Below are 27,292 nucleotides of genomic sequence, written 5' to 3' on the forward strand. Positions count from 1 at the left end.
AAGGTGGACGCTTTATCAGACTAAGTAGTAAACGATTTAGGTTGCTAATATGCTAATGCTAATAGAGCTATCCATAGGAGGATGTTAATGATAACAGAAATACTATTTAAACTATTGCAATGCTGATACTGATATTTATTCGGTGATGCTAATGCTAAAAGAGGGATCCATCCATCCATCTATATCGTTGTATCCATTAAAAGAGGGATCCATACAGCAATTCTCATGTTAATAGAGGTATCTATACTGTGATGCTAATGCTAATAGAGGTGTCCATAAGGGATGTTAATGCTAATAGAGCTATCCATGCAGTGATGCTAATACTAATGGACTTATCCATACTATCATGCTAATGCTAATAGAGCTATCCATGCAGTGATGCTAATACTAAAGGACTTATCCATACTGTCATGCTAATGCTAATAGAGGTATCTATACAGCGATGGTAAAGCTTAATAAATTGCAGTTTGGCCTTATTGCCACTTACTTTCCTCAGGTAAGCAAGCTTATGCAGAACAATTAAAATATGTCTAACCTTGTTTATGAAGGGACAGTAGGACTTTAAATTTGAAAGCCAACCCAAAACGTGAACAGCGACAAAAAACAGTCATGAGGCCAAACAGAATTCAGGGAAATACAGGTCTGTCATGAAAAGGAGAAAAAGCTGGAAGAGTGGGGGGGGGTGGAGAAAGAGAGGAGGGAAACTTACAAGTCCCCTTTGAAACACTAGGCCCCCCGGCCTCCCACTCCTGCGCACTAATTCCCTAAAGTGCCGCGCCGGCTTTCAAATTCCATGAGGGCCCTGTGCAGAGAAAAACACCCCAGGCTTCTCCTAGGCTGCGCGTCCTCAAAAACAGAAGCGGAGAAACACACAAAACAGGTCCCAGGGAGTGAGAGCGAGCACAGCGCAAACACCCAGAACTTCATCCAGGCCGCACTCAAGCCACACCGCACGCGTGTTTAGGTTCAAAAACGCGTTGTGCACTGCCAGACTCACCACATCCATTCTGTCTGCCGTTTCTGTTCAAAACACAAAGGAGATTTGAGTCGTACTCTTTTGGTAAATGAAGTAAGATGATAGTGTCATGCTGCATTTGCATCTGGTGTCCGTAAACCACATGCTCATCCACGATGACGCACCAAACGCATCCTCTTATCTGCAGTCGGGCTGCTTGTCGAAACCAGTTCGAAATCCGCATGCTTCCTTCAGTGTCTGTGTAGCTACTGTGACTAGTATGTCCCAGTGGTCTGCAGGTCGTAAAAATTCAGCGGGCCTTACAAAATTGGAACTGTCAATTAAAAGATAAGCATGAACAATCTCACCTCTTGAGCGCTCGGAGAAGGACGAGTCTCTCACGCTGCACACGGCAGGCTGCTTCCCCTAAGCCACATTTAACCGAATATGCGCCACTTTGCTGTAATGAACAGGATTTGGCCTAATATCCAGGCGCCGTCTCGATCGGCCCTTGTCCTCTCTCGCGAGAAGAATTTGGATTGAGAGGGGATTATGCAGTGCCGATTAACGCCGTCAAATTACTCAGAAGGTAACAATTACTCCAGCCTACCCAGCGGAGTGTATGCTGTGTGCCGGAAGAAAAGTCACCCCTGCTCTTCTGTATGGCTCTGTTTGAAGGTTATTAACCAATCCACGGGAGTGATGTTAAGGACCCCGCCATCACGGCCCCCAGCTGTAAACATGGGAGCCCACGCCGTGTGTGTCACATGGGAGCGCACATGAGAAAACACACGGCATCCCGGATTTACACGCATGCTGCACATATACACCACCCGAGCCTGCCGCCACGTCTTGAACGCAAATCAACATGAATACACACAAAGACAAACAGTAAACGCAACAATTCTCACTCAACAAAACTCAACAAAGCATGCAAAATGCAAAAGTGAGTCAAAGCAGGCGTGACAAGCCTACAAATATCATACAGCAGTGTTGCTGCTTCTTAAATTCGCCCAATAAACAAAACAATAAAACCATTCAAGGCACGACACAGATTTCCCCCTACTGTCCAAAAATATGCACTCCGGGTGGCTCTGAATTGCCCTCAATGTGTGATCGCCTGTGCATGTGTGCCAGGTGATGGTCTGGCATCCTGTCCATGGTACACCTGCTTTGAAACCGAGGATCGTTGCGACGCCTCACTGTATAGATGGATGGACAGACTCTAGCCATTACCAGCAAGGAAGGCAGAAACCAGAGGGTGATGGATTGCACAAAAAGCAGTCAACTTCAGGATTTTTTCTAAAGCCATAAAGTGATTTGTGGTGGAGAAATCAGGCTTGGTGCTCCGTGTTGTAATATGACCTCTGAGCCACTTCTGCAGCTGTCAGGCCTGTGTTTTCTGTGAGATGCTGGGGATCAGCTGTACTGCTGTTTTCATTCATGGACCGGGGACATCGTTGGTTGCTGTCATTTTAGTAAAGGACATGGGGGAAAAACATCCAAACAATGGCTACTATAAGTGGGCACACTTTTTAAAATAAAAAATGATCATGCTCGCACACAGAATTAGATATTCAGATTAAACTGCAGGAATATACACTCCACGCTAGATTTTAGAGAGCGTTGCTCTTTGGCTTCAAGTAGTGATAGACAAAATGATGCTTCATGAACCATTTGCCGTATTTTTGACCCCACTAGATGGTGCTCTTGGTTTACTTTGGGACATGCTTTGCGCCCTTTTTTGAACAGAGAGCACCATCTAGTGGGGTCAAAAACTACAGCAAATGGTTCATGAAGCATTGTTTTGTCCATCACTAGCTACATATAATGTATCTAGTCACTAATCCCTCTTGTCTATCTGTGTGAAGCTCTCTGCCGTTCCTGTACATCATCAGTTATGTTCAATGTCAAAATATAAAATGGAGCCCAGCCCACTTAAGCTAGCTGACCATAGAGGAAAAAATAAAAAATTATGTGAACATCTATTCCTAATAAACTCTTTTCCTAACAAGCACACAAACATAGGATGCTTTATGCTTGGCCAACAACAAACAACAAACCTCTCTCTACATGGAGAATACAACCAATTAACCCTCTTGAGGGAGAGGAGTCTAGAGATTAATTGTGGATTTCATCAGATCAGTTCTCGTCTCTTCATAAGTCCCACAAGCCAAGCAGAGCACTGAGGAGTTGTTTAGAATAGCTCACGATTTCTGTGCTGCTGGTGAATCATCAGTCAAGTGCTACTGTCCCTATCTGGTCAGTGTGAATGAAACTGGTCTCTTAACAATGCAGCTGGGATTTTGCGGTCATCGCACATACAAAATGGACCACAATGATCAGCTTCAGTCACGTCCGCTGTCTGAAACGTCTACACCCAGGCTGGCAGATGGATAGACGCATCCTGTGATTTTTCTATATCCTGATGAGGAATGATCTGTGCAGTCTGCACAACAGAGAGAGGAACAAGGCTGACGGTCTCTCCGGCGAGGAAGAGGAGAATCAGAGACGAAGAGCTGTTCGAACAGAAAAATAGTTGGACGGTTATATAACGGCAAAGCAGTCTGAGCATGACAGCAGGAGGAGTCCTTCAAAAGGTGACCACTTCAAAAGGAGATTTGCGATAAATATTTGATGCTGAGGTAGACAAAATGTCTATTGATTTCTGCTTCTTCTTGATGTATATTATTGCATGTTGCAATCAGGGTAAAAGGTCACAGCTTTAGCTGAGAGAGTGAGGAATGGGAATGCGTTTTCTGCAATCAGACATTTTGGATTTCAGCGCTGTGCTTCTCCTGTACAGCATCTGACAGCTTCACTCTCTAAGACATATCTTCCTTATTGTCTATAAATGACTTTGAAGGTTATGGGCTGTTTTGGTGGTTCTGAAAGCGCCGTTATTCAGAATCTGAAGCTGAAAATCGACTGCGGCGCATTCTCTGAGGAGAAACACGCTACATCTGCGGGTTTCCGCACTTCTCGTCCCGCGACTTTGAGCGAGCACGTTTTCAAGGAGATTGCTCTCGAAAATATAATATTTGTTCATCCTGATATTAGGCCACACTTGACAGCTTAAAAAATGGGACTGGAGAAAAAATGACAAGGTAGCGGTAATTGGACGAGAGAGGTGGCTCTTAGAGATTTAGAGATGTCACCTAAACCACTGGGGGATGGGGGGGTTGGGAATCATCAGCCGCCACATCTCATTCGCTCAGGCAAGAGCTGGGGTGCACGGCTCGATCTGGTGACCCAAGGTTTTACAGTTCATACCCTGGATCGTGGTGTGGCACCCAATATCGTATCCAACTGAATGCTGTCAGGTCATTCTCAGGGTTGCCAGCTCTCACGCTTTCAGACTCTCACGCAAGAAATCTTACAGCAAATCTATATTATTCCATTATAAACCTAAAACTAGGGACATCAAAAGCATGTGGGTAGTTTGCAAACCCTACAGACTATTTACAGGGCAATAAAACTGTTACATACATGTAATTGCGTGTGCAGACTTGTCTCGAATTGGAAAATCCAATTGCTTATCACTCCACTGGTTACCGGGGTATTTAAGGCTAAATATCATCCTGTCCTTCAAGCCGGTGTAACCAGCATTTTTTTTTTTACAATCATCTTACAAAAACTGATCCACCTTTGCTAACTTTTCTTTTGCTCCCTTCAATCCAATTACATAACACACAGCTTCAATTATATACTTTTTGATTAGAAGATGTCATTTTATTTGATCTGTAAAATCCATTTTATACCAAAACCAATCAATGTTCCAGACATTTAAATTAGATTAAATAGATGTCGTTCCTATTGTGATAAATAACCAGTTTAAAACCTGGCTTTTAATGGTAAGAGGACAGTGAGTCAACACAAACTCTTTCGGTCTCAAAATACAAGTAAAAACTGCATTAAAACAGTATCAAACAATTCAATACAACCTCATGTAAATATTTTAGAATTTAAACACGCTTTTCTTAATGCAAAGAATAGAATGAAATTCTAATTTATACAAATTAGCCTTGTTCAAAATGTTTTATTAAACAATGTTATTTAAGCATGTGAATGTTAGATGCAATACCCATTGCCTCCATCGTCTACACTCACTAAGACATATAAATATTTGAGATTTATAATTCTGTCCTTGCAACATTCAATGCTGTAAATCCAATATGGCTACATTTTGTTAAAAACACATTATTTACAATAATTGCAATACACAAAGTATTTGGCATACTTACAACAATCTCATGTCATTTACAATTTCACAAAAAAAAAAAAAAAAAAAACTAATTTATGCAGAGAAAAGCGAAACTGGGAGACCAAACCAAAAAAGTCCCAAAGTACTGCAGTTAATACTGAATTTTCACTGAGTTAAGCAGTCAATATTGTCCACTGACGTGTTACAAAACCATGTTTGTGCACAATAAAATATTTTCAATAACGGGTAAGTGACCCGGAACAATCAGAGTACTGTTAAAAAAAAATCAGAACTAAAGTCTGTTCAGTCAGTATTTTTTTCGATTAAGTAAAACGTACTGGGGGAGGAGCGGGGGGAGAGGACACCCGTACAATCACGTAGCTAATCACCATATTAGTGAAAAGGGCAATCGGAGTTCTGCGAGCTGCGTGTTCACTTTGCGTTAAAGGAATGTATGCGTGAGGAATTGGCAGTCTGACGTCACGTGTGACCGGCGCCGCTTTATTATTAGGCGGGTGGGGGGGGGGGCGCGCCGTCGGAGGTGGTCCCGGTTTGTGCTTTTGTCCGACGCGGCTGTGTCCCGGCTATTGCTTTTGCGGAGGTTCTGCGCGGCGGCTAGCCGACCGCTCGTATTCCGTGTCGCGCACAGATGGGGGGGTAACTACGATTGTGCGTCATTAGAAGATCGGCTCGGGAGAGAGCGCCTGTTTACTGGAAATCTGCGGGTCCCATTACAGAAACGCGTAAAGGTTCCTTTGGCACAACACTTGGTGAAAACCAGGCGGATCTGCAGTGTGGGGCCACGGGGAAGGAGGGTTGGTAGATTCTAGGCTATGATGAAAGACACAGAAGAAACCTCTAGCACCTTTTAGCCATTGAGGACAATATAGTAGCTTTTCCGATGTGTTTCAGGGTTTACTGGAAACCTTCAAAAATAATGAGACTCTAATAAGGCAAAAACCTGTTATTTTTCCAACTCATATATACATGTATTTGAACATTTCATTGATCACCAATCCTGTACTACTATGTAAGAGTGTGTTAATCCGAGATGCACTAAGAGGTGCAGTAAATATATTTACAGCCCTCTTAAAAAAAAAAAAAAAAAAATCACTTCTACTTCTATGTCTAAATCCGTACTGTCCTAGAACCTTGGGATTACCCAACCAGAAAGTGCATAGCGTGCCATTGGTTGCCACCAAAAGGGAGGCGCTATAGCTGAGACACCTTCCTCGGTAGGGGCCTGGGCCGCTGGATGGGTTCTGGTCGCCGGGGCTCTGAGTCCAGTTTGGTGCCACGGAACTGGTGGGGCTTGGGAGGCAGGGCAGGCGGGGCGATGGGGGGCGGGATGGAGAGGCTGTGGGGGAGGGGCACCGGCCGGCGCGAGTTGGTGCGCTCGTACACGCTGTACGGCGGCGGAGTCTTGTTCCCAGGTCGCGAGAGCTCGTCGGACCCGCCGGACACGGAGGTGCTGAGCGTGCCAGTGGGGGCAGGGTCGCCGGGGGGTGGGGCCTCCAGGCCCGAAGTGTCTGACACGCTGCAGCGACTCAGCGAGGAGATCCCGCTGCTGTAGCTGCCCGACAGCACCGGCGAATTGGACACCAGCCCCCCCGAATGGCACTCGGTCGGGGAGGGAGTGTAAGGGGGCACTGAGCTCTGCGGGGGGGGGGGGGGGGACAAGAGAGTGGGCCATTAGGGCTGAACTACACAGCGGCAGCCAAGCACAGCCCAGTAACACTGTCACCACAGACAGATGAATGGGTCCTGGATGACCAAAGAGATGGGAGTCTGCCACTGAGTGGTATTCATAAGAGCAGTATCCACAGAGAACACCACAATCAATAATAATACCAGGATGGGAAGAAAGATCGCTCGATCCTGTCGATCTGGTTCTGCCAGATTTGTATATCCCATAATACAATCCCTCACTTCTGGCAACACGGCTCTAGCCGAATTGCCGCGGTGCGTCCGACGTTTCCGTTTAGGCGCCCAGAGAGCCCAGCTGCCTCCTCCAGGCGCGTTTCTGCTCTGCCTGCTGCCTCTGGGCCGGACTGCTGTGACCTTTTCCGCCCTCTAGTGTTTTAGCCGAGTAAATGGACAATTATCCATATCTCACGGGGTAAGAAAAAAAAGGAAGGGGGGGCGGCGGCAAGTAATCAATGTTCGCAGGGAGACAAGGACAGTGAAAGAATCCCAATACAGGCGATTAGGCCCAGATTTAGCGTGGCCTGACAAAGGGATTGAGAATTTTTCTCATTGCTCGGTGACGACGTTGGCTGTTACCCATCAGACCTGACACTAACGAGGGTAACGAGCAGAGTACCTGCTCTCGGGCTGCCTATCGGGGCGGCTTCTCTGAGAGCAGATGGGCTTGGCCAGCCTCGCTCTGCAGCACATGGCCGCCACATGCGCCCATCACCATTAAGCGTTTGGATTCATAAGCATGCGGAAACAGCAGGGATCACTGCACCGCGCGTGCAGCCGCGGTCTGGCTGCCCGTATCCCACAATCCACCGGGGCATCCCGAGACGGAGCAGGGCATACCTTTTGCGGAGACCTGGGGATGGGGACAGGGGACAGGGACCTCAAGTTCCTGGCAGGTGAACCTGTTCACAGGGAAGAGGGAGAGAGGGGGAGGGAGAGAAGGAGGTGAAAATGGCCGACGAAGGCGGACGTCATGCTTGAGACCCAATTGCATGCAGGAGCCGCGACGGAGCTGAGGGCAGGAAGGGAAGGAGGAGGCGCGTGTCAACGCTGCAGTGCTGTACCAAGCCCTTTAGCATTAGCATGTTAGCAGGCAACATGCATCGCAAGCCTGTCACATGGTGGGTGGGGGTGCTGCACTATTAAAAGTCGGTACAGCTTGGTTTAGCTCTGACAGCAAAGCCGTTATACTGGGGGGGGGGGGATACGATGAGGCCTCCCTTTCCTTGATCGTGGATTTAATGGAGCCTTGAGGTGGCCTAGAGATAAATGTGTAAAAGAGCCTAAGAACACTGATCCGCAGGGCAGCGCTGGGATTAAGGCCTGTGGATGAACGAGCACTTATGCCTGCGGTTTACATGCTACGTCCTTCATGCTAATATCGCATTATTTTTAGCATGCGGTCCACAGCCCCACGCATTCGGATGAACCAGGCCACCCTCAACAACGAAGGCGGTGTTTCTAAGGAGTTTGTGAGTGGCTAGAAACTCCCGTGTTTTCACTGCAGCTGAAGGTGAGGCGCAACTCCAGACAGCGGCAATCGATAGGGGAGTACAGGTCTGCGTAGACGTAGGGCCGGCCCAAGCCTTTTCGGGACCCTTAGCAAAATTTGATTAACCTAGTCGTTTGTCATCTTCCTTCCAGTTCTGACAGGATGATAGGATGTGAGGATCCCCAGTGGCCCCTGGGCTCCATGCAGCCGCTTAGTTTGCTGATGCCCTGGACCGGCCCTGCGTACGAGTGCCCGCCGGCTGAACCGATGACGTTGAGGAAAGCGGGAGAGGCGTGTAAAAGCATGAGACAGCAGCAGGCGAAGCCAGGCACAGCGAAACAGCAGCAGATGATCCCAGCCAATGGGTGCAAGTCAGTGGCAAGGGTGGGAAATGCTAGCAGCGGCTGCGAAGCTCTCCGTCGGTGTTTACCTGTGTACGGTGGCCTAGGAGGGACGGGGGGCGATATCAATTTCCCGAGCGCATCTGAATACTGCGTGTTAGCCTCTTTTGGACTGTCTAGATTCCAGGTGCACGCAGTGGGGCTCAGGACTTCACAAAAGACACACGAGGAGAGTGCTGTCAGTTACGGCTAGTCACCAGCAACCTGGAAGAATTATCACTTTACCCAAACGATGCATAGCCACAGCGGACAGCAAGGTTAGCTACTAGGGGACACGATTATGGCTCTGACTGATGCCTGACCACCCCCTGCTGGTGCATTTTAAGACGACACCTCTGAGGAGGATCTGTGCTGGTTCTCTGCTTGAGCCCCCCACCCCTAAGGCATTAGCTATCTTCTGAAGGTAACCCATCTGCGCCATTATCCAGCAAGGCATGCAGGAACGCTGTGGGGCAATTTTTGAGGGAAAATATGCCTACAGGTCAAAGGTCAAGGGGGGGGGGGAACCCTATTACAGCCAGTGCCTCCACCCTGCCCCACCCCCCTAACAAACCTCGCCACCGAGTAGAGAGCAGCTAAAATTAAGAATTAGCCCTCATCTGTGGAGCGCGTGTGGAGGGGGCATTTGGAATCAGCCTTTTACATAGATGAGTTCTCCAGCGCGCTGTGCGGTTCTGAAATTCTCAATGGGGCGGTTCCTCTGCCACTGGTGCAAATTAAAACCCGTCGGCACTGTGCATTTGTAAAAACCTTCAGATCGAGACAAGGGACAGATTTACGCACTTATAAACAACAGTAATATCCAGCTTTGGCCAAAACAAAAACACAATTTAATAGGGAATATCTTAACACGTCTAAAAGGTCCCCAAGGTCGTTTTTACACCGACAGTCCACAGTAAGAAATGAACCCTCTGGCAAGCAGGGGCCAGCGAGGGACTGTATAAATGTTCCAGTGATGCAGACCAAAAGATTCTGTTCATTTCCCACAATGCACTCCCTCAAATTAACAAACTCATTCATTGTTAACAAATCAATTAAAAGGGAGAATCTCGACTTGCATTTACAAATTGCACCCAATGTAAGCGAGAATCCAAATGTTTATTTATTCACTGGTGATGATGATGCTGATGATGAAGGACAGCCTTACCTTTCTCGGGTGCTGGTTGGCTCGGGTCACTCCGAGGTAATGAAGAATTGCTTATAAGTTGTGGGAGCGACCTCTGGGGGGCAGAAAAGCAGCATGGTTAAATCATACGCTCTTAGGGTTCATCTTCTGCCACCTGTAGTGGGGTGACAAAGTCCGGATGTCCTACTTTGGGCTTTCTTCTGTTGGGGATGTGAGTTTATGGGCTTTCAGTCACACTCCCCTGTACCAGCCATGTGGGACACAGTCTCACCTGTCCTGGGTCCAGGGGCATTGGGAAGCCAGTGCTGCAGGGTCTATCCCGGGGGGAGAAGCAGGAGTTTTCCCTGGAATGCTTACTTTTGTCAGATAGCAGCGGGGAGCCTGGGGAGGAAGCTTCAGATGGTGACGCGTGACACACGACACCTGCCGTACGGCACAGGGACACGGGACAGACACGCAGGCTGGCGTACCTTCAACAGGTGTCTCGGAAACGCTGTCGGTGACCGAAGACGGCCAATTACATACTGACGCTTGGTCGCCGGGGGCTCCTTCAAGGGGAAACGACCGTTGGCAGGTTTTTCATTCCGACACAGAGTCCACCAGGTGGAAAATTTATGGATTAGCTCAGTGTTCAGCTCATAACAAACGCTTTATACTCAGTATGGCTGCTCAAGCTCTCCTAGATGTCCACAGCTACTTGAAATTGAAGGACTTGCTAAGTGTGATCAGATGTCAACCACTTGCTTAACAGACGTTCTCACAAGAACGATTTCCCATCATGCCTTGCGCACTACTTATCTTAGAGTGGACAAACAGCAGCTAGAATTATAACTGATTTTAAAAGCAAATTAGCAGCTTCAGTGTAGCGATGCAGGGCTTTTGAGGAATGCGGGGACTGCAGGAGAGGTGTAGGGTCCTTACACCAGGAGGGTAACTCTGAGTGAATGGCAGGTCAGCAAAAATGGCTTCAGTTCAGAAGCAAGTGTGGGAGGCAGGAGGGGGAAGGGTCTGACCTCGGGCATTGGATGGAGCGGCGCCAGTCACGTTGGGGGAGGCCGAGTGGCTGGAGCTCAGACTTGAGGTAGACGGACTTGGCTACAGTTGCGGGGGGGCAGGCATACTTGACATTAATACATCATATCAGTGGCCCTGACTATTACACGGCTGATGTGTGGGAACTGGTCTGCACTAGCATTAATCAGAAGACCAGCAAAAAGTCTCCAAAGAAACTGATTTGGGCCAAGGCGACCCGGAGCACGAGCCGGCAGAGAGCCCCCTAGTGGGCGTGGCCGGCAAGAGGGCAGACCTGCATGTTGAAGACCTCGTCCGAGCTCTCCGACTGGCCCGTGATGTTGCTCACTTCGTTGGAGGCCTGCGATGACAGCGAGGACGACGAGTACCGGTTGCCAGCTGGGTAGCTGAGGGGACTGTCGGCATGGCAACAGAGGAACACAAGGATACAGGGTTATTCAGAGCGTGGGGGGGGGGGGTACCAACCGAATTCTCGTGTATCTGTAATCTTTAAGGCATAAGACCAAAAATGGATACTTCTTGATTTATGTTTTTCTTTTGAGCTAAAATGCCTCCCACATGCCGCAGTATAGAAAGACCCCAAACCCATTACATTCGTTTCATATAGCAGATGCTCTTTCCCAAAACAATGTATAATTGATAGAGCAGGCATCAACCAGCCCCTGGAGCAACTGGGATTAAGGGTCTCGGCTCAAGGGCCCAACAGTGAATTCACTCAGCTGGCCACGGGATTTGAACCAGCAACTTTCCGATCACAGGGTCACAGCTAATAGCTGGCGAGGGTGGGGGATGTGTCTTCACCTGCGCCGAGCCACCACACGGCCGCCGTCCGGGCTGATGGCGCTGGGGAGGGAGCTCCTACAGCCACGCGGGCTCCCATTGATGAAGGGCAGGGGGTTGGCATGCACGTAGGCCGGGAACTCCTGCCGGAGAAGGAGGAGGGAGGAGATGAGAGCGAGCAGGAGAGAGGAGGTGCCAGCACTCACTCTGAAAGCCTGCCGTTGCATAGCAGCAGTTTCTGTAGTTACGGGGAGGCGGGAACGGCTGCAGGCGATGGGCTGTTATGAAACTCAAGCCCTGAACCAGAGGTTTGCATGTAGCTGAGTGCCGAGATGTCAAGCAGAAACAGACATAATGTAAGATCACATGGGTGTTTGGGGGGTGGGACGAGAACATAGACCCACCTGGATTCCCAAACTCGTCTTCATCACGTGGAACTGATCCACCAGCTTCTTGTGCAGTGGCCGCATGTCCTGGGGAACGACTTTCTCGTGCACGGCCAGACCGTATTCCAGGATGTGTGCCTGGGAGACAAACAGGACAGAACGGTCAGCAGGGGCAACAGTAGTTAAGGAAGTGAACTTGAAACCAGAGGTTCACACGATACACAGGTGCCATCCCCTTAAAACCGACCTGACCAAGCTGGGGAAAGTGGCTGACTCTATAGAAACTGCAAGATTAATGACTGCCCCCTACAGGCGGGTGTGTGACACGACCGCGGAGATGTGTCGGGCCCACCTGCTCGAACATGAGCTCCCTCAGCCGCGTGATCTTCTCGCCATCTTCCGGGTGGCTTGCCACGTAGTCCTTCCCAAAGAACGCCTGTGGGGAGACGAACAGACTCTCTCAGCCATTCCCACCCCCTGCCCCGATCCTCCCCCCCCCCCACACACACTGTACACGGGTGGCACTGGGAACTCAAGGACGTGTCGACAGCACGGTGGAGGGCTCTCACACGCTCCCTGCCAGCCGTGGCTTACCGCTAAATCCGGCTCAGGCCTCACCCGGCGGGACGTTTAATGAGCGCCGACAGGCTTTTTACTGCCCACACAAAACCAGAGCTTCATTCTTGCGCGGTGAACTCTAACGCCACATGCTGGAGGTTCGTGGGAATTGCCTGCGTCTACCACCATTTGCTGTGATGTTGCGCATTTCATGAATAAACTTTGATTCGATTTGATGTTGAACAGAGTTAAGAATATGGTGGTAGGACCATCCCAAAGCTGAATGAGACATCTCCCTGTTCCCGCTGTTCAAAGGAATGGAACCAAGTGATGAGATAACTCACCCAACATGATGTCATACATTTTACCCTAATCATGTGACTTTACCTTAATCATGTGACTTATGAGTGGATGTTTTGGTCCGTACCAGCCAGGGCTGCTGGTGGAATGACTACCGGTCCTTATTCCCTCTTTATGCCACCAGCAGCAAAAGCGTGGACCTCGAAGACTTTTCCGGAAAACAGAGATTCAACTCAAAAGTCAGCACTGGTGTTTGAGGCTCAATTAACTGGCCAATCAAAAGAAAAGTCAAAATGCAGAGCTGTAATCCGTTATAAGACGGTGACACTGCGAGGTGAGAGACGGGAGATCAAAAGGACCGGCGTGAGATTCAGGGCCCCACGTTTGCTCCTAAACCCGGCACTACACCAGGCGGTCATCATTTGGGACCTGCCCCACCGTGCCGATCAAGTGGAGTCACATCAAACTGCGGTGGAAAAGTAGTGTGGTGACACTCCTGCCCGCGGAGATGTCAGCTGGCTCACCGAAATTGTCATAATGACACTCGGCCCCCGTGGATGGAGAGAATGGGATGGCGCTCCCTACAGGTTAACTGGGGATCAGCGGGTAGGATGCTAACATTCTCGCACCAAAAAGAAGCACCGTGAAGCTTTCGTGGGCGTGGCTGCAGCTACGAGAGAGGTTCTCCGGGGCTGAGGACCGGATCACGAAGAGATATTCTTGGGCACCCGAGGCTCTCACCTCCTGGTAGCGGGCGAGGCCCCCGTTGACTGCGGCATCGATGACACCGTTGAGGCACATGGTGAGCGGGCTGACACTCTGGCCTTGTCGCGCCTGGCACTGTGCGATCAGAGTGCGCAGCTGCAGGTTCTTGTTCTCCATCACCTCGATGGCGTTCTCCAGTGGGCTCACCTCCATCTAGAACACCCACAATGCCTCAGTGCTCTCGTTGCAGCCTCCACTCTCCATCCAGTTTGCATTTCGGTTATTTTTAAAGGGAAATTAATCACCTAGCGCAGTGGTTCCCAATCCAGTCCCTGGAGCCCCGCAGACTTTCCGCGTTTTTGCTCCCTCCCAGCTCCCTGCCAGTCAGTCCACATTTTTGCTCCTACTAGGAGCTGGGAGGGAGCAAAAATGTGGACTGTCTGCAGGTCCCTGAGGACCAGACTGGGAAATACTGGCCTAGAGTCAAGATAATTAAGGAAAACGGTTGCAGAATGGGGAACGATCTCTACCAGAACATTTCAGCATGAGAGAAGCTGAAGAGTCTGTACACATTTTTAAGGCCTGTATTCAGGCGTCAAACACAGGCTACATTAAGAGCACTCAGAAGGGCCCTTTGGATGTTCTCATCAGAGGCAGATACTCACCAGATCCCTCTTGTCTACCTCGAACCAGCGAGAAATGCCCGGTAAGCTCTGCACCAGTGTTAGCGTTGTCCTCTCCACCCACAGGCTCTACACACACACACACACACACACACAGTTACTGAGAGCCTTTCCATGTACCACTAACACTCCTGAGATTCCATCCACAACCTATCACTACACTATTATGTATAATTAAATCTATATTCAAGGCCACAAAGAGATAGATGCTGATCAAAGCGCTTTATGTCTAACAGTATAACCACCGGGGAACAGGATGAGCTCAGGATAGGGGGCTCACCAGCAGTCCATCTGAATGGGTAGATGGATAGACCCTAGATAGATGGAAAGGATGGATGGATTGTAGACAGATGGAGGAATTCTCTCGCTACACACCTTGAATTCATTCTCCTTGTCCTTGGTGCCCTTGTGGAAGGGTCGGTCGTAGCGGAAGCGCCAGATGTGGTTAACCTTGTAGAAGCTCTTGATGTTGTCTGCCACGCCTTCTCTCTGAAGCACGTCCTGGGCCTCAGGGATGGGGCTCACGGCGTAGATCTGCAGGTCTAGAGTTGCTGCGGTCAAGGGAAAAACACCCACCTGCCTCTGCCTATGAAAATTCCACCCCCCAGGAGAAGCTTGAGTTTTAAGACCCAGACTGACAAATACATTTGCATTGTATTTACTTAGCAAATGCCTCAATCCAAAGGTGACATACATTTTTGAGAAAGCAGAGTCAGACTGGGGATTAAGGGCCTCGCTCAGGGGCCCAATGGTGACATCACTATGCTGACCCGGGATTTGAACCAGTGACCTTCTGATCATAGACACAGCATCCTAGCCCGCTTTGCCACAAACAATAGCCCCGCCCCCCGCAGGTAAGATGCAGTGCCAGTGAAGCGGGGCAGCAGGGGCCCACAGGACGCCAAACACTGCAGACAGTTGATTAATCGTAAACAAAGATAACAAAACGCCACACTAATGCAGTCTGACTGGCCTCCTCCGGTATAATTGCACCCAGGAGGAAGACGCATCTCCGGAGCACGACTCCTAGAAACAGCTGTCCCATCCATTGGCCCGCATTTGCATAACGGACCTCGTCATAAAACACGCCGGCAAATTTGAAGCAGCCATCGATTTATCTCTGCCCGTCGGCACTGCTGGGAGCGACCCTCATCGCAGGAATACAAATGTCAGATTACAGCCCCGATAGTCCGACAGCTTCGCAAGTCTGAAATATATAGGTTTGTTTTATTATGAATACAATGATGGTTGCTATGAGCCTGCAGCACACACCCACGTAGCTACACACGCAGTGGTTTTGCTGCCGCGGTTTCGTGCTCTCCTGCGGTCTTTGTTAAAGGCCACAGTGTATTAAGACGTGCTTGGCATTTTGGCGTGAATCGCATTAATATCATTCTTGTACGTAGAGCGCATTGCGTTCTGAAGGATTTCTGGGGGTTTCAATTCATGCGCCGTGGTGTTTTGGGGTGTGACGCGCCATCTGGGGCATCCAGAGGCCTCGGGCATTCAGCCAGGAGGATACACTGCGCCTCGGCCTGGGAGATGGTCTCGTCGGGCTGGTTGACGTGCTGCATGGCGATGGCCTGGGGGAACTCATTCAGCATGCGCTGCTGGAAGGCCTCCAAGCGCTCATAGTCGTGGCCCCGGCAAACAAACTCCTTGTTCTTGTGGGAGGAAAAGGAAAGGCCCAGGCTTCAATCTGAGGCCTACACTCAGTTCCAGTCAACCAGGGTCGCTCAATAATCATCCTTAGACACATGAACGATATGCATGGCGGACAGGCATGGAGACACCAACCATGAGTGACACTGAGAAACATCTGCCAAACCTTCACCACCAAAGGCCAACTAGTGGGACCCCACCACCGAGAGCCACTGTGGCCAGGATCCTCTGAGGTCTGTACCCGGCCAGGGGAGCTCAGAGCCCAAGGCAGGACAACTTCATTTAGTGCCGTTTGTCTGTACCAGTGCCTACAGACCCTCGTCCCATCAGGCTTCCTGCAGCTCAGACAGGAGGCCCCTCCCACCAGCTAATATCCTAATTAATCAGCGACTCATCCAACAGGAGCACTTTAGCTTTGGTTGACGTCCAGGCCCTTGTTAAGGGCACTGGCAGAATAACCAGCTGCAATGATGCTACATGTAGCTTCATATCATCAGTCCATCTGTTAATAGTGCAGCTTGTTGCAAAACGCGTGATCATTTCTGCTGCTGCCCTCACTGTCTTTGCTGCTGGCGCCACCCGATGGGCATTTGTGGAGTTGCTCAGGCAGCGAGTGCACATGAAGTAGTAGAATGCGAATGGCGGATTCTGCAGTCCTTGAAATTTCTTATTTAATATTAAATAGCCGTGACCTTAAGGTGTGGTGGTGGGGTGGGGGGGTGGGGGGGGGGGCAGAAGGCTTTCATTTCAGTTTGCTGGCCTAAACCAAAATGAAAGCTACCATTTAATAAAAGATCGGGATCAGAGTTAAATTTCACACAGCTGCTCCACAGAGCCACCTGCAGGACGTAGTGGGTATGGCACCATTTTTTGCCATTGTATTAAAAAAAAAACAGGTTTTACTTTGCGAAGGTGCCTCGTATTTAGTTGTAAACATACATATACTGCTGTGTTTTCACTCACCCTTAAAAAGAAGGGAAACTTCTTGCCGTAGAAGCCAACTCTGAAAAACTCTGGCTCCAACCTCTGCTGGTCCATGATTTTATCGTACAAGGAGGCCTCCATCATCTGCCAGAGCCAAAACAAAGGGGAGGTATTGCTTGTCAGAGGCCATGTTGGTGCCAGCTGGGGATGCAGCGACATATCGGAAGGTTCTACTCTCACGCCTCAGAAAACACACTTACCCTCATCTTGCTTAAGTTCCTGTAGTCATAATAAGCCTCATACTGATCTGCCAGCTCCCGGCACAGTATGATGGCATTCTCCCAGCACTGGAAAAGTGTTTTCAAAAACATTAGCATACAAATAAGCCAAAAGGACAAACCACACACTGTGATGTCATTCACTGGCCGTTTTGTCGCCTAGCTATACAGCACTGCCAATTCCTGCCACTTGGTGGCAGTGGCTGACAACGTGATTTAGGCCACCGGCTGCGAGAAAGCCCTTTCCCTCGCACGCTCCCTTGCAATCTCGCTAATTAAATGGAGGATTTTCTATCCTGCTGCTCTACCCCCGGAGCAGCGGCGGTCGCAGATGGCCCTAATGATGTGTTCACCGGAGAAATGAGCGCTGCAAACTGACAGAAACGCCTCTAATTGGAGGTGCAGACACACGACTCACGCAGTGTGTTTCTCATCTTGGGACGCTCAAGGTCATTTGAGTCTCCCGCACCTGGGGAGGGAGGGAACACAGGGCCTGTCCATTTCAGAGATAGAGGATTCGGGTCGGCATGTTCGCCTCTTATGTTTAAGGATATAAATCGACCTGAATCCGCAAAGGGTCCTTCTGATCAAAAGATGGGCTCTCGGTGCCAAGGATGACGCTCAGCCCTCGCTGGAGAGGGTCACTGAGTCAGAAGTCAGCTTAGACGACTCCCACTAATTCTGAAGATAGGTGAGTCACCCACAAACCGAGCATCTGCTCCGCAGACCATGTGACCGAGTCGCACATCCCACCCGTATCCGCGTCTACTGGCCACCCGGACATCCACGGACCCGGTGGTCGGACGCGTCCCCCACCTTGCCGCGGTCGAAGTTCTGGATGATGGTGAGGTGTAGGGTCTCCTTGCGCTGCCACTCCGTCTGCATGGGGTAGCTGAGGAACTCGCGCAGAGGGCGCTCCGACCACTCGAGCAGCTCGTCGTACAGCAGCAGCGTATAGGAGGCCTCTGGGAACACACACACCCCGCCCCCGTCACCGCTTGGCCACGCCCACCCTCTCACCCAGCCCATTCATAATCCGTGATAAGACCAGCAGACTGTATCTTAACAAGTGGAGTATTGTGCTAACAATGCAAACATACTGGGTTCAAATCGCAAGGAGCGCACAAAAACTCTAACCCATCTTTGTACTGTAAATTGGATAAAAGTGACAGATAAAGGAGTAAAAATGTCAAATAATATTTATATTCCACTATCATCCGTTTGAACCATTTTATTACAGAGGAGCATGTTAAGGGATTTCTTACTGGTTGCTTAAAAGTATTCATTTAAATAAAAAATATTATATAAATTTTTCCTCATTTCCCAGTGCTAAAAGCATAGATTGTCGTCTGATTAATCAGATAATGGGAACCAGCAGGGGGCAGTGTTCACTACCTGTATAGTTCTGCGCTTTCAAATGGAGGTCGTACAGCTTGTGGATGTAGCGGATGTACATCTCCTCTTTGTTCAGCTCAGTTTTGTAGAAGTTCTAGAAGTGATGGGGTTGGGGGGGGAATAAAACACAGAGATGGTCATGTGATCTTCTCCACAGAGCAACACTCAAGCCACCCACACGCGCGGGAGCTGAACAGTTGCATTACGGGAGCACAAGTGACTCAACAAGTGACATTAGCGTGTGGGAGGCGGCTGGCACAGGCGGGGGCAGGGAGCTCAGAGCAGACCCTGGGCCCACGCTGAATGGAGCCCCCGAATCACAGATAGCCAGGGTAATGACGGCACTCGAAAAAGGCTGGGTCCTTGCTGTGACATTTAAACCCCCCTCCAACCACCACCACAGGACCCAGGATGGGTGTTAAAGTAGCAGCGCTTTAGAAAAGGCTGTGGTTCCCCTTTCTGAAAGCCGACAGAGCCACAGAAACACATGAACGCAGCGAGTAAGACTGTAACGGCGAGGAGGACCGCCAACTGACCAGGAGGCTGACGGTGCAGCCGATCTTCTTCCCGTCCACCTCGCCCGACTTCATGCAGTCCCTGTTCGTGAGGCAGGGACGCAGTCAAACACTGACAGAGGGAAAAGGGGTGAGGGCAGGATGGTAATGGAGACGCGGTGGGTTTTGGGGGGGGGTGGGGGTTGCGGGGGACTGGAGTAGACCTGTAGTCCAGGAGTCGCTCCATGAGACGTGTGACGGTGGCGATCAGAGAGACGCCGCTCTCCCTCCATGTCTCTCGTTCGATCTTCTTCAGAAGGCTGCAAGAGACGCACAGACACGCACACACAGATACACACAGACACACACACAGATACACACACACACACCCACAGACACACACACACACCCACCCACAGACACACACACACACACATGCACAAACACACGCACACAAAAAGAAGGCTGTCAGGTCCCTGAGGGCACAGACAAAACTGTTACTGTCCTTAACAGATGAGTATACACACAACACACACACACATAGGGGTTGCAGTACTCCGAGCATGCACAGACATGCACAGATACTCACTCACTGCTCATAGCTAAATGCCCTCAACAGACGCTCACATATGCAAACACATAACACCATCTGGGCCATCAGCGACCCTGGGCAAGTGCCAACACCTCCCAACCAGTAGGGGGCACCATGTCAATCCCTCTGTCACATCCAATTCTATAGCAGGCAGCGAGCAGGGTGGCATCTTACCTAGGGTAGGGCCCAAACAGGGGGATTCTAATCCAGGAAGCATTGGTAGGACAGATTCATTTTAATATATTAATATCAACACACACTCACACACGTTAGTACAGTGTTAGTATTGTTAGTTGGAGAGAAACAAAAGCAAGGACAAATAATGGAATCTTCTAGAAGCAAGAGGAAGTAATCTGTTGTCATGGTTCACACTCAATGAGGAGCTGATGGCGGTGTCACTGCGGTGACATTCAAACGCTTTGAGGATATTAGCAAAACTGCCCTACAGCTAACAGAAGCTAGGGCAGGGTTTGCACAGAAAGTCACTGGAGTGGGTGATGAAGACAAAACGGTGGATAACAGTGAAGCAGCGCTGCAGGGGATGCAGTGTGCAGTGTGCAGTGTGCAGGACAGGAACAGAGAGAAAATGCTTGAAATGTTTGTTGCGGTGGAGCTTACAAGCAGCCAGCTACAAAACCCTCTCCAGTAGTGATTAGACTCAATGCTATGCACACACACACACACACACACACACACACACACACACACATATATATATTTTTTTTATTCTGTACTGATCATGTCAACTTGGAATCACAACGGTATCCATCCTGTTGTCATCCCGGCACAAGAATACTTTATTAATAATAAAACCATGCAATAATCCATAAAGTCACATCAAAACAATATTAAAAAATGAATAAAACCAACAAATGTGTAATTAATTAAAATAACTGTGGTCATAAAAACAGTTAAGCCGTCATATTATAAATTACAGCTCCAATAGCTCAGTGTGACAGCAGCGACCAACACAGGCATGGTCACATGATCACTCACACGGCCAAGCCAGCCTCAGTCCAAGGGGGGGGTGGATGTTCACCTGAGCTATTAATTAAATGACCACATCCCCTGCCCCCCCCCCCTCCCCCCACCCCCCACCCCCACCTATTTCCCACAGCCACCAGTCACACAGAAACCACTCGCAATGCCCATGATAGGTGAGCGTGAATTCAGTGACACAAATCTGCTCTCAGTTTTCACATTAATGCACAGAGGTCAGCCTTGGTCCTTATGCATGCATTGCACATTTGTGAAGGAACATGTGTCAGACACAGAGGAGGATGCGGCCTGGTGATGTAACATCACACTGTTTAGGACACCAGTATGGTATGAAGGCAGTATAGTTTGCACACAATGCACATTTTATACAGCACGTAACACCAAGGCACCAACAATGGAATAAAATTAAATATTACCCATCAAAGGCTAGATCCACACTGCTACATTTTAATTTAAAAACACAGACATTAGCTTCCATTTTCAGCTTTGCAGTGTGGGTGAGTGAAAGCAGAGACTTATGAAAAAGCAAACTTTAAAAGCACCCTGATTGGTCCCTACTCATCACATGACCTTTCCCTGATTTGATCCCGCTACTTAAAACCTCTCATTGTCTGATTGGCCACCTGGTCACCCTACGCAGAAGTAAACAGTGTCCCAACATGGCGGATACACAGAAACTGTTACCAGCGCTCGTCACTACAGCATCCGAGTCAGTCGTGGATGTGAGTCACGCATGTGCCAGCATTGAAGAACAAATGCAAAAACAACTAAAAACAAACTAAGACGAAAACTAACCAAAAGCAAGCCAAATACAAAAAACCTGTATATGTCCAGTTTCTGTGAGGGGCTTTGCCAGTGTCAAAACAGACAATTAAAGGTAATCAGCCATTTTATGGAATTTTATGCAAATACATGACATGGTCCTTAACTTTCTATAATTGTTAAGGGTACAGGTTTGGCAGATGATCCAAAGTCCTTTATTATTTGAATAGTTTACTGCTTTAATAGTTTATTATGGTTGACTCAGATTGGCAGTGCATGTGCGACTGAAGTCCACGGTTGACTCAGATCCTGCAGTGACAGCAGTGTCGCTAATAGGTAAGCAGCATGTTATACAGTGTGACACTGCATATGTGCGTAAAAAGAAACAAACTCACTGGTCATTGTGTCGACGGGTGCATGCCCAATGTACACTAATAGCTATGTCTAATGCGTTTGGGAGCGATGTGAAAACGCCTGTGTGAATGGAGGTAGTCTTCAGCACTAGGTGTGAATGCATGAAAGCCCTCGGTACCTGAGGCTGTGGTTTGTGTGGGGCAGGTAGGAGGTGACTCACATGCTGTTGAACAGTTCCCGGTACGTCTCGTCCCCCTTGCCCTCCGACATCAAGCTGTCCAGCTTGTCGATCAGCTTGGCTTCCACCTGCAGACACCAAACCCACTGGTGAGTGTCTCGCACGTGCCAGACCACCTTAAACACGAGCGCACTGGGAAACGCATGCAAATGAACAACGCACATGTACACTACACTGCTGCACAGAGGCAAAACACCATCACTGCGTATTTAATCAAAACGGAGTTATGACCGAAACTGGGTCTCTTAGGCTCAGTTTTAACTCGTGACAAAACATCTTAGTTCAACTATGCTCAGATTTTTTAAATACAGGAGTTCCTTGCTTTAAAATTGTTTGATTGACAACATTATGACTTTATGATGGAGCGTTAGCGATACATGTTCAGTAGTCATCAAACTTATAATCTTGATCTGTTTCTGGACCAGCGATATGTCGTACGATACTTTCTACTGATGCCGGGCGATGTCAGCAACCACTAAGCCACGCCTCCAGCGTCTGAAATGATCGCCAACATTTCATACAGTGCGTCTCATACAGTGCGTCTCATATAGTGCGTCTCATATAGTGCGTCTCATACAGTGCGTCTCATACAGTGCTTAACAATGTATCTTACTGTGCTTTTATTCTGTGTTTAACCACATTTTTCCCATGTCCATTATATCCACTAAAGACCCAAGCGTGTCTCCTGTTCTTCTGAGAAGAAAAAGAGGACAGCAATGACTTTGTAGGTGAAATTTTAAATAATTGCCCAGCTTGAAGGCAGCAATTATTTCTGTAATAACTTATTTAGTGACAGTAGTAATTTACTTAATTATTTATCATACTTATATTTGATTTACTAAATTTTTGGCTTATGAAGGGTTCACCGGAACGTAACCCACAGCCAAAAAAGTCAGAAGCCCCTTTATTCAGTGTCAGCGTAGCGTCTGTTATGCTTTTGTAGGGCAGAATAATGTACCTGAAACCAATTCAAACCATAATGTCACAGTTGAAAGAGCTTTGTCTATTTTGACAAGGTAGTTCTGAGCCAACCCAGAAGGAAGGCTGGATCGACTGTGGTGAAGGAACCCCATGAAACGTCCGCAGGCAGCAGAACCGCAGAGAGCAGAACCTGCAAGTCCTTGGCCTACAGTCAGGTGGGCTGTGTCCTGCAGGCACACCGAGATCTCATGCGTCTGCCGCACCTGTTTGAAGTTACCGCTCCTCCTCTGCTCCCAGTCCATCATGTCATGGAAGATGGGGATCATGACGTTGCGGAGATCCTGCTGGGGCACCAGTGTCACCTCCAGGAAGGGGCCGATCATGGCTGGGATGAAGTTCAGCTTGTGCTCTCCTGGGAAGACCAATAAGCACCTGGGTTAAACACAACCTCGCTTGCCTGATATATCAGAGCACGAAAAATCACAGCTATGTACCACTACAGCACAGAACCCATTTCTATGATCTGATGGGGTCCTGTAGAGACATGGTACCACACATGGTATCTCGATGACGGACATCTGAAGCAATTGGGGGTTAAGGGTCTTGCTCAGGGGCTCAACAGTAAAATCCATGGTTAAAGACATGGATTTATAACCTGAAGATCAACATTTTAAGTTCAAGCAGCAGTCCAGGCCCAAGGCATCAACAAGCAGTAAAATCTCCAGCTACATCAATAGGTCAAATCGAAAACTGAACTATGAAAGGAAATTTCTCACCTAAATTCTGCCACATGCTGAAGATCTCGCAGCCCATCATCACCCGCATGTCGCCGTACCTTGAAGCATGGGAGACACACACACACACACACACACACACACACACACACACACACATCATCCACACAGGTTATGTGAAGACAGGCTCAGGTGGCCGAATATCACTGTGCTGATCCCTGCGTACGGAAGCCACTCACTTTTCCAGAATCTTCTTCCTCTTGGAGGGTGAGAAGGTCTCCAGCTGCAGACAGGGCTGGTTGATGAAGATCACGGAAAGGTAGAAATAGGAATCCCACACCTTGGAAAGGAGATGTGGAAAAATGGGCCACAAAGCACTTCATCATGTGGAGTGTGTCCTTCGTTCAGCCATGGACTGAAGGTCTCCATGCATCGCTGTGTGTCTCCTGTGAGGCTCACCCCAGGAGGCCCAACGCGCAGCCCCGCTGATCCTGAACACGCCGGATCTGCCTGTAATGTTCCTCACCATGCGGACCATCCTGGACACTCAGAGCCACTTACCTTATAATCAAATTTCTCATTCAGGAAGTTCTTCCTCAGGGCGTCTGACAGGTATAGGACCGTGGTGATGATAACACTAAAGAACAGGAAGCAAAGAGCAGAAGGAAAGCATTTCATAAATCAATCCAGCCATAACCATTATTGAGTACTAGGTTACTGAGTATCCGTAACTTATCTAAGGAAGTATAAGGCAGAAGGAAGAGGATACGCTTGGTTTCTAAGTACAAAGTGTACAAAGGAATTTCAGCCGAACTGAACCACAGACTTGTAAGTAATGATTTTTAAGTCACATGGGCGTGGTCCCTGACTGACACCTGACTGTGATGGACACGGAGGTCTGCCAATCACACTGCGGTGTGAACAGAGGGCTTGGCTTGGGGGTGTTTATCAAATAAGGAGGCACCAATTAGGAACAATATAGTTTGATACAAACAGCAGCAGAAATTCCAAGAAAAACAAACAATCTTGAAAAGTTTCATGCACATAAAGGAAGGAACTAACTTGTTGGTGACTAATCGCATGACCGTCCAGTCCTTGGGGAACATCTCCGGCCGGATGAGGATCCGAAAGACCGTGAAGATTTGCAAGAGAAAATCCTTGGACATAAATAGAGACGTTACACTTACAAAGAATGCGCTTCCACAAAGAGCTGCGTGTGGAAGCTGTGCTTGCATGGGCAGGTGGCCCATTGTGAGCGTGCGTGTGTCGGTCTGTTTACGAGAATGGATGAGGGAGTGACGGAGAGGACAGTAATCCCTCTCTTCATCCCCTACAGGCACAGGTCAGTCGATCCCATTTGCTGGGACTAACCAGCTTTCAAAGTGGGAGTTACCACTCTGGCCCACACAGACAGAAGCGCCTTAGCAGTGTCACAGCGAGACCTCAATTTACTTTCCGCCTGGATCTGATATTATTCATGAATTCCAATTCCACACTGTGTGGTCCTCCTGTAATGAGCTGTCTCAAACTGAATTCAATTACCCAAAATGCCTCACTCCCCTTTCAGTGCCCGTTTTAATGGCGCTAGATGGCAATCACCAGAGGTTGCATCCTTCCCTGCTGATAGATGGGGGCCCGACCATCGCTACAGTGATGACGGTGAGTGTCACATCGAAGGGGGACCTCACCCTCAGATCGTCCTTGCTTGTTAGACTCTCCAGCAGCTTCTGGTAGTGACTATCGGTCATCTGCCGGAGTAAGGTCAAAAGGCAGGCCACAAACTCCCCCTGGTGGTGAGACCGCGGAGGTGTCAGCAACCGGATGCGACGTACGAGCGGCGTGGTGATGCGGGGAACGGTAAGGCTCCTTGGAAATACAAAGCCGGGCACGGAATACACAAGGACAGCACACGCATACACACACATGCGCACAAGCCAGTGTGTAAGGGTATTTTCACACTTGGTCCTTTTCATCCTTTAAGGCGAACTCGATTAGTCAGCATTTTTTGCGTACATGTGAACATGGCAAACGAACTCAGACCCCTTTGAAACAAACCGAACTGAGACCACATCGGGAGGCAGTCTCAGTCCGGTTCACTTTTAGTCTGCGACACGGTTCGTTTAACTTGTGCATTATGAACACAAAGCGGTCCTGGTTTGCTTCGACAATTTTTACCCTTTAGCTCTGCCGTAGGCAGATCACGTGGTACAGTCCCGGGAAACAAGCAAAAATAATGGCTGCAAAATGTGAGACGCGGAACAGTTTGGTCAGAGGAGGAGACTACGGCGCTTCCTGATATTTGGAATGAAGAAAACATAAAACGTCAACTATCTACAACACACAGGAATTTGCATCCATTTTGCAGCCATCTCGTTTGAAGTGAAAACTACCCAGAATCCAAAGCAGTAAAGGTCTGAGAGCTCCATAAGAACTTGAAGTATGAACAGAAAAAGGACTGAAGCCCCATCTAAGTTGAAGTAAACCAGAAAGAGAATTGAGTCCCCTTTCAAATTAACTCGCATTGTGAACACAAAAAAACTGAGTTCCCTTTCTGTTGGTCCACTTTTGGGACCACTTCTAGAGGTCTGAGTTTGGTTCCTTTAAGGAGGACTATATGTGAAAACACCCTAAGACTTCCGGAATCCCTCATAACGAGATATGTTAGACGGTCCCATTGCAACATCGACATCCAGGGCCACTGTAACAGCGTAAGGGTGGAGTAGCCGCGTACCGTGACATCCTGAAACTGTAAGCGCATGGAGTTGCCGGCAGGCTGCGGTCGGTTAGTGATCTCCAAGATGGTCCTCAACAGCACTCTAAGAAGGTTCCTCACCATCACCTCCACCTCCTCCGAGGCTGGGGCCTCCTGGGAACACAGATACAACCAAACACAGTAATGTAGCCAAGCCCAGCCTCAGAAGAAACTCACTACTCCTTACTAAAACCCAGCCGTGTGCGAGACCCCAGAAACACGGCCGTTTTTATGCTTCTTAGATCTGGCTAACCTCCAGAGGGCAGAAATGATTACACCTCCTAATTGTTATTAATGTGATTTACTAATTAAGCGTTCTATTTTAGGAGGAATGCAAGGCCTTCCTGTGAGGTTTCTATGGTGGCTTTGGACAGCTACAGATACCTTCTCATTCTTCTCATTGGCCTGAGATTATAAGGCCTGCTGGGATTTATGGGTAATTTACCCCTGGGATACTGGAACGGTGTGTTTGATCTCGGTATGCCAGGTCAGTCTAGGGTCTGGTCTTCATCATCTCACCTCAAACATTTAAGATTCTTCTGCCCTCTTTCCTTATCTACAGGAATACTTTGCAATAACAAATGAAGCCCCACCCTTCCACCATGCTGGGGGGCACAGTCAGGCATTTTCTTTATATGGTAAATGAGGTGTTTTGCAGTCAACTTACATTTCAATTTATTTTTGTATAGTGCATTTTCACGACATTACATTGTCTCAAAGCGCTTTACATCATCCCTGCCTAATGCCCTCAGAGAGTAAGCCAGAGGGGACAGTGACAAGGAAAAACTCCAGAGAAAGAAGAAACCTTGGGAGGATCAGACTCAGAGGGGGAGTCAATCCTCCAGGGGCCGGCAGAGGAAG

General features: G+C 48.7%; 1 protein-coding gene across 2 annotated transcripts in view; it reads right to left on the reverse strand.

Annotated features, from left to right (window-relative positions):
* Positions 1-4,657: 4,657 nt before the first annotated feature.
* LOC111843085 (dedicator of cytokinesis protein 4) overlaps positions 4,658-27,292 on the reverse strand; it is a 71,421-nt gene continuing 48,786 nt past the window's right edge. Inside the window, exons 25-53 of one of the 2 annotated variants that reach the window (XM_072710076.1) lie at positions 26,411-26,545; positions 25,368-25,466; positions 24,742-24,836; positions 24,241-24,316; positions 23,919-24,019; positions 23,722-23,780; positions 23,209-23,357; positions 22,007-22,092; positions 19,846-19,872; positions 19,304-19,399; positions 19,122-19,182; positions 18,586-18,679; positions 18,007-18,155; positions 17,173-17,259; positions 16,952-17,056; positions 15,849-15,990; positions 14,702-14,868; positions 14,309-14,395; positions 13,680-13,856; positions 12,433-12,516; positions 12,099-12,218; positions 11,716-11,837; positions 11,189-11,309; positions 10,896-10,977; positions 10,154-10,263; positions 9,904-9,976; positions 8,786-8,905; positions 7,704-7,765; positions 4,658-6,815 (exon numbers count right to left, since the gene is read on the reverse strand). In XM_072710076.1, coding sequence (XP_072566177.1) covers positions 6,372-6,815; positions 7,704-7,765; positions 8,786-8,905; positions 9,904-9,976; positions 10,154-10,263; positions 10,896-10,977; positions 11,189-11,309; positions 11,716-11,837; positions 12,099-12,218; positions 12,433-12,516; positions 13,680-13,856; positions 14,309-14,395; positions 14,702-14,868; positions 15,849-15,990; positions 16,952-17,056; positions 17,173-17,259; positions 18,007-18,155; positions 18,586-18,679; positions 19,122-19,182; positions 19,304-19,399; positions 19,846-19,872; positions 22,007-22,092; positions 23,209-23,357; positions 23,722-23,780; positions 23,919-24,019; positions 24,241-24,316; positions 24,742-24,836; positions 25,368-25,466; positions 26,411-26,545 — 3,330 coding nt within the window. In that variant the 3' untranslated portion in view covers positions 4,658-6,371. Of the gene's footprint in view, positions 6,816-7,703; positions 7,766-8,785; positions 8,906-9,903; positions 9,977-10,153; positions 10,264-10,357; positions 10,978-11,188; positions 11,310-11,715; positions 11,838-12,098; positions 12,219-12,432; positions 12,517-13,679; positions 13,857-14,308; positions 14,396-14,701; positions 14,869-15,848; positions 15,991-16,951; positions 17,057-17,172; positions 17,260-18,006; positions 18,156-18,585; positions 18,680-19,121; positions 19,183-19,303; positions 19,400-19,845; positions 19,873-22,006; positions 22,093-23,208; positions 23,358-23,721; positions 23,781-23,918; positions 24,020-24,240; positions 24,317-24,741; positions 24,837-25,367; positions 25,467-26,410; positions 26,546-27,292 lie in introns of those variants that run through there. The other variant, XM_072710075.1, reaches the window with a different exon arrangement.

The sequence above is a fragment of the Paramormyrops kingsleyae genome, chromosome 3, assembly GCF_048594095.1.
Source record: "Paramormyrops kingsleyae isolate MSU_618 chromosome 3, PKINGS_0.4, whole genome shotgun sequence".
Classification (NCBI taxonomy): Eukaryota; Metazoa; Chordata; class Actinopteri; order Osteoglossiformes; family Mormyridae; genus Paramormyrops; species Paramormyrops kingsleyae.